Source organism: Mytilus trossulus, chromosome 14 (assembly GCF_036588685.1).
Source record: "Mytilus trossulus isolate FHL-02 chromosome 14, PNRI_Mtr1.1.1.hap1, whole genome shotgun sequence".
In the NCBI taxonomy this organism is placed as follows: Eukaryota; Metazoa; Mollusca; class Bivalvia; order Mytilida; family Mytilidae; genus Mytilus; species Mytilus trossulus.
Genome location: NC_086386.1, coordinates 76919892 through 76930857, shown reverse-complemented (window position 1 = coordinate 76930857; position 10966 = coordinate 76919892). Strand labels below are relative to the sequence as shown.

Here is a 10966-nt window from a genome sequence, read left to right as displayed (position 1 = left end):
TATTCAATATTATCAGTGTAATGGTTATTCCATAACGGTCATTCAACTCTAGATGGCGTCCGTAAAATTGTGAAAGGAAGATTTCAACTGTACCATTTGGAACCCTTAGTTAAATAGCTTCCTTGTGAGTGGCAATCCTCTATCAAGGAAATCATGATAGGAAATTCGAGTCCGTCAATTAAGTATTTAACTCATATATTGAGGATGAAGTGACAATTAAAGATACAGTTAACTCAATTTGAATCAAGTATATCTACAAGAGCAGTCACTTGTGAATTTAGAGTCACTTGTTCTTGATTTAGATATAACAATGACAAACATAACAGAAGATGTGGACACTACGACAAAAAGGGCAGAAATTGAGAGACAAAAATAACAAGAAATCTAACTATTTCACTGATCGTCCTTGTCTAACATTCAACAAACAAACAAATTAAAGTGCCATTATTTTATTTTCATACTCTTCTTCTGTGTCTTTTCTGTATAAATTTGTTTTACGGTTTGACTAGAAACAGAATCAAAATATATGCGTTGAATCTCAAAAATAAAAACAAAAATGAATGTCTGTAACCGAGTAGTGTCAGTGTTGTGGTTCGCGTGTTTGAAGCAATCAGAACATTTAGAATAGTAACGTTTCAATTATACAAAAGTTCAAAATTAAAACATTTAAAATGTTTTTATCATTCAAAAAACATTGAGAAATTTACATTTTGCATAGCGCATTTAAAATATTATCAACAACAGCTTTCAACATAAAATTGGTTTTGTTCTTTATGAAAAATGTACAGTTTTTGCTAGATGCTTATACGAACATGGTTTGGTATCCGGTCTTTATAAGATAGCTATATGACATAATAGTATGACAAGATTGCTGCATGTTATATCGAGATGATTGTTTAGTATACAAATGTATCGTTATAATATACTGAGGTGACAAAATAGTATGAAAAAGTTGCTTAGTGTTATATTAAGATGTCTTTATAGTATAAAATATATCTTTATGTTATAGCAATATTACATAATAGTTTAGTTGACAGATTAGTATGAAAATGTAGCTCCATGTTATATCAAGATGTCTTCATAGTATGAAATATTATCTGCATAACAGAGTGAAATGACAGAATAGTATGGAAAAGTATCTCCATGTTGTATTAAAGTGTCTTTATAGTATATAAATTGACCTTAGTGATATAGCAAATTGAGAGAGTATTAGAGCAATATGTCTTTATGGTATAGAACAGTTACATTATGATATATCACTATCCTTGATGATATGGTTTTTGTTATCAAAAGATTGATGTGGCGTTCCATAGCTTGACCTAAGTTAGCTTCTCAAATTTAACGTTAAAAATTTAATGTAGTATGACACGTTTATTTAGATGATATAACACACACAAAAAAACAAAAAGTAAAATATCGAATTCACTCAGGAAAACAACGTTTTACCTAGGTAAGTAAAACGTAAAGGTTAAGGTGCAACATTAGTTTATCAATAGTATATGAGATAATACATTAACTTCCGTAAGAGTTTTATAATGTGTGTTTTTTTTTCATCTCTGTTTTTTCATTTGGATGGTTCTATATTATTGTGATCAACAGTAAGGTTGCCATATGATAAAATATGATCGGGTTATAGTTTTATCCCGATTTTTATAACTTGCTTGACAGGTATAAGTCGTAGAGTAAAAAAATGCTTTCAATCAAACCTGCAGCCCCAAAGCTTCCAAATTAGAAAAAAAAACATATAACTCGACGACATACACATATTTCATATGTATTACTTGATGTAAATGTGTATCAACGTTAACTATACACGTATTTCAATTTAAAAGCATTCAACGATATCATTTCAACCACTATCATATTATAAAGGTATTATTAAACGTAACCTGAACAGAATGTATAATCTGCTACATTATCTGCAAATAAATGAAAAAGTTGAATTTTGAAAAACAGGTGTGACATTTAAAATCTCTTTTCTAAATAAATGTATTGAATACAACTGAATACGTGATAATGGTTATTGTGTTTCACATACTAGTATTTTATGATGATTTACGTTTTATTAAGGACTTTACGCATACAATGATATGAAGTGTATACAAATTGAAGTTGATGTTTTAGGGCTTAGAGGTTTCGAATTTCTTACCTAGACACTTTACTGTTCAGTTTGTTCATTTATTAGAGCTACATTTGTATGTGTTTCAAGGTTACTGAAATCTTTTAGGTATGGCTCAATTTGCTTTCAAGTCCTGCGACATCTGCATGAGTGGACCGGGAAAAAGCTGTTGTAAACAATGCAACCAGTGGCTGTGTGATTATTGTAAAACTTTACATTTAAGGTCAAAGATAAGTAGAAATCATACCTTTTTTAGTGGGGAAAGTATCAACCCGGATGATAATCTGTCATGCAGAGAACACGAGGAAAACTTCATATTTTACTGCATTGATTGTGAAATACCAATATGTAAAATGTGTATCGTCAACAAACACAAAAAGCATGATACGTCAGAAATCAACGAATCGATTCAAGGATTACAGGCTGAAGTTAAACAGGTAACTGAATCAAAGATTACATCAGCTAAAACAAATTTAAACAAAATTAAACAAAGCACAGACAAATACCATAGCGACATTATAGAAGCTCTCCGTGCCATTACAGAAGATGGAAATGAGATAAAACAAGAGGTAGACCAACAAATATTAGCTCTGAAAGAATCATTGGAAAAAGTGGAAGCTGAAAACATTCAAGCATTAGAACCTATTAGGAATGAGTTACAAAATGATATTGAAAAGTTAGAAAAATGTCAGAACGACTTAGCCGAAAGTCAGAAAATAACTGATATTGCTGAACTGCTGAAATCATTAAAACAAATTAAGTCCGATATAGATGATACAAAACAAAAAGAGCCACCAATAATGCCAACAGTTAAATATGCCAAAAAGGATAGACCAGAGAAAAAAATACTTAAGTATTTTGGAGAGATATCAGTCAAGTAAGTTATTGAATCTAGACTGTATACATAGTACTTGTTTAATTATAGTCGAGTGTATCTTAGTCGATACCATTTTCAATGATATAAAATTTGATCTTCTTATTGCATGCATTATTCTATATCTGATTGATAATTAGGCTATAGAAGAAAAACTATTACATATATCATATCAAGTGACGAAGAATTACACTGATACACTTTTTTTGGAAATTCTTATTATTTCAGAAAAGAAGCATGCGTTTTAGTAAAATTGTTAAAAGAAGATATCTGATTTTCATTTTAGCTCACCTGACCTACACGGCCAAGTGAGTTTTTTTCATCACTAGGCGTCCATCGTCCGTTGTCGTCTTCCGTCGTTGTCTGTTTACTTTTACAAAAATCTTTTTCTATGAAATGTTTGAGCCATATCACAGATTTCGCAGCAATCATCATTGAGGTGACTAGTTGTTGGTTTTTTTGTTTCCAAAGAACCCTCTTATATCAAAACTAAGAATGACGTCATAACAAAAACATATAACATAGGGGTAAAATGTAAGTCTTGCCTAATATTTTGAAAATCGTTTTAAATAGAGAAAATCAGACAAGGGCGAAAATCGTCAGAACGTTTGGATTATTATTTCTTTAAAGATGCAGATGAACTATAAAGGATTTCACTGGTTTTATTTAGAACTTTTATTATACTGTTGAGAAGAAGTGTTACTTACGATATACGATATACGATATACGATATAATTGCCATACGGTGACTTATAGCTGTTAATGTCTGCGTCATTTGATTTCTTGTGAAGAGTTGTCTCGTTGACAATCATATCACATTTACACTATCTTGTTTTCTCTAGGGAAATAAAGTACAGTACTACTCTACAAAAGAGCCAAAGCGAGCAGAATCAGGTGATGACTACTGGAAGGTAAATTTTTATAACATTGTTTATCTCTATTAAATCTATAAACATTATCTTGAGGTAAGGATAAAGTAATGCAATCGATTGTTATGCAAAATGGTAAAGGTTCATGTAATGTGATGAATCACAGTTTATGGCCAAACTCAGTCTAAATTCGATTTATTTAATAAATTCAACAAACCTAGATGATATTTGTTTTTTAAATAATCGAGAAATCTTTAAATATACTACCGAAATTTAACCAAAGGAACTTACTTTTGATAATTTCTATATTAAAGCACAAACTGTCCTTATGCTTATTAAGATATTTCAGGTCACGCGTTTGTTTGCTGAACAAATACAGTAAAGATTTCCATTTTTTTATCAACATTCTTAAAAATTAATACTCATTTGCAATTTTGTCTGATATTATAGTATCTGTGTATGTTGCAAATGAGTTAGCTGTTTTTGAACACTTTTGCTTGAAAATCATAGTTTTAGTTTTATTTACATTTACTTTACACTTGCCAATTATCACAAAAAGCACTTAATTTGTTTAAACTATTTTGTAATCCCTCTTAAGTTTCAAATATTAATAGAAGAGTTTGTTTAGAGGCCAGCTGAAGGACGCCTCCGGGTGCTAGAATTTCTCGGTACATCGAAGACCTGTTGCGACCTTCTGCTGTTGATTTTTCTATGGTCGGGTTATTGTCTCTTCGACACGTTCCCCATTTCCATTCTCAATTTTAATGTTACTGGATCTGAATTTCTTTTATCTAACTCTTAATTAAATCATTAATAAAAAAGTTAAACATTGTCGGACTCAATGATACCCCTTGTTTTATCCCTCTTAAATAAATTATTAAGAAAATTAACTTTTATATTTAATTTAAAGTTCTGTTTTATTATATTGCTCTTTTATAACAATGAAAAATTGATTTTCAGCACCTGTTTCACTAGTTTATAAAAAGGAATTTTCCTCCACACATAATCAAAAGCTTTGCGGAGATCAACACAGCAAATACATAATTTTTTTTATTTTTTTGCTTGTATTATTAATTAAAGATTTAACAATAAAATGCTGTCAAAAGTCCGATTGTTTTCTCAAAAACAAAACTGACTTTCACTGAGATGCCCGTCTAAGTTTTATTCAATCTGTTATTTAAAATTGCATTTAAAAAATTTTAAAGAAAATTTATTAAAGAAATACCTCCTCAACTATTAAGATTATTCAGGTCTCCTGATTTATGAAGAGCTGTCACAAAATATATGTCCATGTATTTGGATATTTACCTGATTTGAAAGTAAAATTAAAAAAGTTAAAAAAAAAAAAATTCCCATCACTGGATATATGTATTTAATAATTTCATTTAAAATTCTGTCTCGTCCTGTTGATTTTCCAGTTATTAATTGGGAAATTACTTATTTAATTTCTGAAAAGGTAATAGATTTATAGTTTCTTTATGAATTCCAGTTTTTGTTCCAGGTTGCTCAAAATAGTTTCAATATTTTTTGGAACTCAATATCTTCTTTTTGAGGATTTCCCAGACTTTGGAGATGGCTAATTATATTTTATAGTTATAGTTTAATTATAAGGTACCAGGATTTTAATTTCCAGACGCGCGTTTCGTCTACATAAGACTCATCAGTGACGCTCAGATCAAACTAGTTATCAAGCCAAACAAGTTCAATGTTGAAGAGCATTTAAGACATAAGTTCCAAAAAGAAATGTACCATTACGGCTAAGGTAGTCTATTTCTGGGATAAGATCATTAGTGTTTCGAAAAGCTGGTCATACCCTCTAACACGAAACGTCCACAAGCAGTGGCATTAATAAATTTCAGGTATTTCGTCTTCGTTATCTTAATTTCAATGATTTTTATATTTTTCAATATTCGTTTGGGTCCTTAACTATTTTCTTCGATAATAATTCATATATCTTTTGTTTATAATCCCACTTGTTCCTTTGAACAGCTTTATTTAGTTGTTTAAAGAGTAGGAATTATTTTTGTTTAAAGAAAGTTTGGTCTGGTCTATGTTTTATTATATATTCTTATGCATTTGATTTTCTTTTAGTCTCTAATATAAGTTCAATTGACCATGCTTGTTTGGTTTTTTTTCTTCATGAGTTAAACAGGTTTAGTCAAAGCTTTAGAAGCAGCCGTTGCAATCTCCTTCAACATATCATATGTATACTCCTCGACCCCACTTTGGTTCTCTTGACATGTTTTTTACTCTAAATATATTACCTCCCTTTTAAAATTTTCCCTTATTAATGCGTCAACTAATGATTTTTTTGAATTTTCAAAATATTTGTAAGATTGCATGTGTTGCCATAACAATGTGGATATCATTATCATGATTATATTAAACATTCATGAGTAGTGTTATCAACTGATCGAAATTATTTCTATTGGAGAAACTATAAGGGCATAACTTGTTTTTTTCTCAGATGTGATAAGACAGACATCTCCAAGTAAAACCTAAACATTTGTCATACTATAGCTCTGATACAAAAAAAAAAACATGTTATCAATATGTTTTCTCTTTTTCAATTTTTTTTCGATATAATTATAGTACATTTAAAATTAATGTTTTTCTTTCTAAGCCTTCTCTTTACAAAATGAGGCATTAAATATTCTAAATAATTAGAAAAAAAATTGAAATAGACTAAACAATTATTTCCAATCAATTTATCTCTCTCTTTTTCCTTACAAGTGAACAACAAATTATATATAAAGAATCAACATTATACTACAGTGTACTGTACATGTATTAAGCACGCATAACACTAATTTCTACTTTATGTTAAACCACATTTGTATTCTGACCTAAATAGATCACCTGTACATCTCATTCATCAACATTTGTAACAATGGTGTAATTTTATTTTCATTCATTGTACTATTTTTGCTACTATCTACAACATGTTCATTGCCTCTGTGATTTTCATAACCTAACATATGATTTTGACCATAGTATGGACCTAACATTTGACTTTGGCCATTATAAGGATTGTACCTTCAACCTTGTCCATGATATGAGCCTTCTTGATTATGTTTTATAGTTTAAATTGTCATCTACATTGTAAAAAAAATCTTTTTTCTTTGCTATGCACATTTGAATTTTGTCTTTCTTGCATGTTACTATTGTTATAACCTTTGTCCCAGTTGTAAGACACTCTTTTGCGATCTTTTTCTATCTATGATCTATGATAACCCCTATTTTTTTATGAACGACTTTCTTCTCAGATTGCCATGTTCAGGTAGTGTCTTGTCTTATTGTTCTATCAAAGAGTCGGAAAAGGATAAATCAGGTTCTTGATTCAATGTAAAATTATCTTGTGTGATTAAATTATCTGGGACTGTTTTTGTATGTTTACCCACTTCTGTGTAAGAGTTATTTCCCTTTGGGTTGGTCATTGAAATATCACAAATAACAATGGGCCATATTTTAAATTTACTCATTCGCCGGTTTTCAGCCCTTGTATCAAGATAGTATTTGTTTTCTTATAATTGGAATTGCTATCACGGTGTCATGTATTTCTTGAGGAAGGGATGATTACCAATCCATCGTTGATTGTCAATCGTTTGGTGTTATTATCCATGTCATTTCATCCAATTAGGTAATTTCCACCTGCTTAAAGTGTTTTGAAGCATCTTACAATAAAAGTTTTCTTCCAAAAGGGCTAGATCTGTATTGTTTTAACACTAAAAGGGGCCTGATTTTTACCTCCAGTATATTGAATACCAGGTCCTAGTTTTGTTCTACCCGGTTTTTTTCCCTACTTTCTGTGTAAATGGCTTTTTTTGTAATGTTAATGTTGAAATATGATTTGACACTAGTTAATTATAAAATATTTAGTCATTATGGAACTTTGGTCTTCAGGGCTCTTCAACTTTGTACTTGTTTTAGTTTTCGAACTCTTTTCATAAGCGTGACTGGTTGTTCTTGCGTGAACAAAACGCACGTCTGGCGTATTTGATTTCAAACCTGGTACCTTTTGTTAGCTATTATTCGTGTGTTTATTTTTCTTCCTTTTACATTGTATTGTAGTCCTGTAATGTTGTCATTGTAATGTTATATTTAGCATTGCCATTAAAGCGGCAGGTTTGGCATGCCTCAAAACCAGGTTCAATTAAAATGTCCTGTACCAATAAAGGAAAATGGCAATCATTATATGTTTTATTATAGTTCGTTTCTGTGTGTTTTAATGTTGTGTTTCTGTTGTGTCATAGTTCTCCTCTAATATTTGATGCGTTTCACTCAGTTTTAGTTTGAAACCCGGATTAGTTATTTTTCTCAATTGATTTATGAATTTGGAACATAGGTATTCTACTGATGCCTTTATTTATGTTTTTTTGTGTGAACATTCCTGTCATCTTTCAGACCAAAAGCAGCAATTTCCTCTGGAACACGTTGTAGTGCTTTTCAACCGGAATATGGTCATAAGATTTATCCAGTTTTCAAACGTATATAAGGACTTCAGTATGTGCACTAAAGAAATTCATCCCCCCTCCCCCCGAGCTGACTTTAAACAAGCTTATACTAAAAATGAACACTGCCCTTTCCTGGATATTTATATCTATATTTTGAATGGAAAGCTTAATGCCAAAATTTATGATAAATGAAATGATTTATCGTTTCCAACTGTTAACTATCCATTTTTAGATGGTGACGTTCCCTTGTCACCAGTTTATGGTGTTTATATTTCTCATCTTGTTCGATTCGCTCTTGTAAGTTACAACGTATTTGACTACTGTTCTTTTTAAATGTTTACTATCTAAGTGGTCCTATCAGTTGCATTGATATCAAAATAAGTAACTCTTGGCGAAACAATTCATTGTTGAAATTAAAAGTAGGGATTTTTGCAAAAATGAAAGTTGGGTACACATTAGACTTTGTCATTTATTGAAGATTCAAATTCTACAGTTAGCATGTTAAAAGGACTTTCAAAAGAAAATAACCACTGAAAGATTGTTCTGAGAGAAGCATGTTTTTTTGAATACTAATGGTCTACAAGCAGTTTTAGTTATTTCATTTGGTGCAAATTTTGTGATTTAATTTGACTTTCCCAAAAAGCATTGTAACCAACATAACCAATGGGAGGAATAAATATTGTCTGAGGCTTGTTCTCGGTTGGCATTAGGCATGTACTGGTACATCATGCGTTGTTATTTATTTAGTGGATTGGTTAAGAAACAAATGATAAATGCGCCATACTTAAATAAACAATAACATGTTCAAGGACATAAGTATGTGTTCCTGTTATCTATCTGTTTACAAAACTAAGAATTTTTTTTAAACTAAGAATTTTTTTATCCAAGAAGTACATGTAGAATTTTGGATCCTTCATACTCTTTAACTTTGTACTTGTTTGGCGTTATAACTAATATGATTTGAGCGTCACTGATAAGTCTTCTGTAGACGAAACGCACGTATGGCATATATCAAAATATAGTTTTGACCTTTTCCATGGCTCAAGTTACGGAGTTGTTGTTTTTCAAATCAGCTTCAAAATATAGTGTCTTTACATTTTGTAATTGCAGTCTGGCGAAGTTCACAATGCAACAACCACCTCCACCACGACCACAACCACCACAACCATCATCACCACCTCCACCACAGCATCTACAACCATCAACACCACAGCAATTACAACCATCAACACCACCATCATCACAGCACTCCAAACCACCACCTCTACCACCTCCACCACGACCACAACCACCACAACCATCATCACCATCACCACAACAGCAAGCACAACCATCATCACCAAAACCACCACAGCAACCCCAATCACCACCTCCACCACGACCACTACCACCACAACCATCATCACAACCACCACAGCAGCAACCACAACCATCATCACCACAACCACCACAGCAACCCCAATCACCACCTCCACCACGATCAATACCACCAAAACCATCATTACCATCACCACAACAGCAACCATACAAACATCAGGATCGGTGAGCTTTTAATGTTGATTGGATCTTTTGATAATCGAGTTCATTTAGAAGATCATTTAAACAGAAAATGAACAGTTTCGGTCATAGCACACACCTTGTTTAACTACAATCGTTTATTTAAATAAATTGAAGATTCCATTTTGGAATATAATTCAAATACATTTTTTTAACTATAGAATGTTCGGGTAAACTATAAAAAAAATAACATATCATGGACAATATCAGAGGCCTTTCGTGTAAAGATTAATGATTGGTGCAAACACCTTTTTTTTTGTGTGTTTGTCTTATATCCTACCAAAAATTGATTTAAACGAGAAAATGTGTTGTGCTATTCCAGACTTTTCTTTGAAGCTTCTTCAATTTTCAATCATTGGTTACCAACGTATATCTGTTTAAAACTTCTTAAGTCTGGTAAGTATTAGTTTATTGATAATGTTTTTCTATCAGTAGCAAGCATAATTAAAGTTTTTACACAATATTTTAATAAATTCGTTAAAGATTATTTGCTTCTCAAAGTCACTTGAAAGTGTAAGATGCAATAAAAACTGTATGCTTGCATCATTTTTCCCAAATACAGATTTAATAAAGTCCTGAACATTACGATAGTCCGGAGCTAGCTCTTCTCGTCGATATTGCATTGAAATAGAGTTGTTTAACGCAAGAAAACTTTTAAATCAAAATTTCAAGGTTGAAACTATTCCTTTAATAAAAATGACTGACGCCATCACAAGTTGGTTGACTGTTATGTTATATCTTTTTTTCAATAATGACGAAGGATATGTTCTAATCGTAGTAACCATACATCATTCCTTCTTTTCCCTGAATGTAGCCTTCTGAATTCAGATGATCACTTGGTTTTGTTTACATGATGAGTAGGCAACTGATGTCACGATTAAAAAAGGATCTGTCTACCTTTCGAAGCATCTGAATTCATGGGATTCGTGTTGCTCCGTCTTTAGTTTTCTATGCTGTTCTTTGTAAACTGTTTTTTTTTGTATTTTAGTTTTTTTTTCTTTTTTGCCATGATGTTATCAGATATAGGAAGATGTGGTGTGAGTGCCAATGCAGTTTATTTTTAAAATTTAAATGTCTCCTTGGTACAAATGTC

The 10966-nt window shown here is 31.3% G+C and overlaps 1 protein-coding gene across 1 annotated transcript; it reads left to right on the top strand.

Moving 5' to 3' along the window:
- Window positions 1-2185: 2185 nt before the first annotated feature.
- LOC134696826 (putative uncharacterized protein DDB_G0294196) lies at window positions 2186-10217 on the top strand. Its single transcript, XM_063558779.1, has 3 exons — window positions 2186-2996; window positions 3836-3904; window positions 9427-10217. The coding sequence occupies exons 1-3, from the start codon at window positions 2230-2232 to the stop codon at window positions 9860-9862; spliced, it is 1272 nt and encodes a 423-aa protein (XP_063414849.1). The 5' UTR covers window positions 2186-2229; the 3' UTR covers window positions 9863-10217.
- Window positions 10218-10966: the final 749 nt, after the last annotated feature.

Bases quoted from the DNA above. Each gene is read 5' to 3' on its own strand.
- LOC134696826 (XM_063558779.1), top strand. From the start codon at position 2,230: ATGGCTCAATTTGCTTTCAAGTCCTGCGACATCTGCATGAGTGGACCG. The intron at 2,997-3,835 runs GTAAGTTATTGA...TGTTTTCTCTAG, and splicing joins TTTGGAGAGATATCAGTCAA to GGAAATAAAGTACAGTACTA. The intron at 3,905-9,426 runs GTAAATTTTTAT...TTGTAATTGCAG, and splicing joins CAGGTGATGACTACTGGAAG to TCTGGCGAAGTTCACAATGC.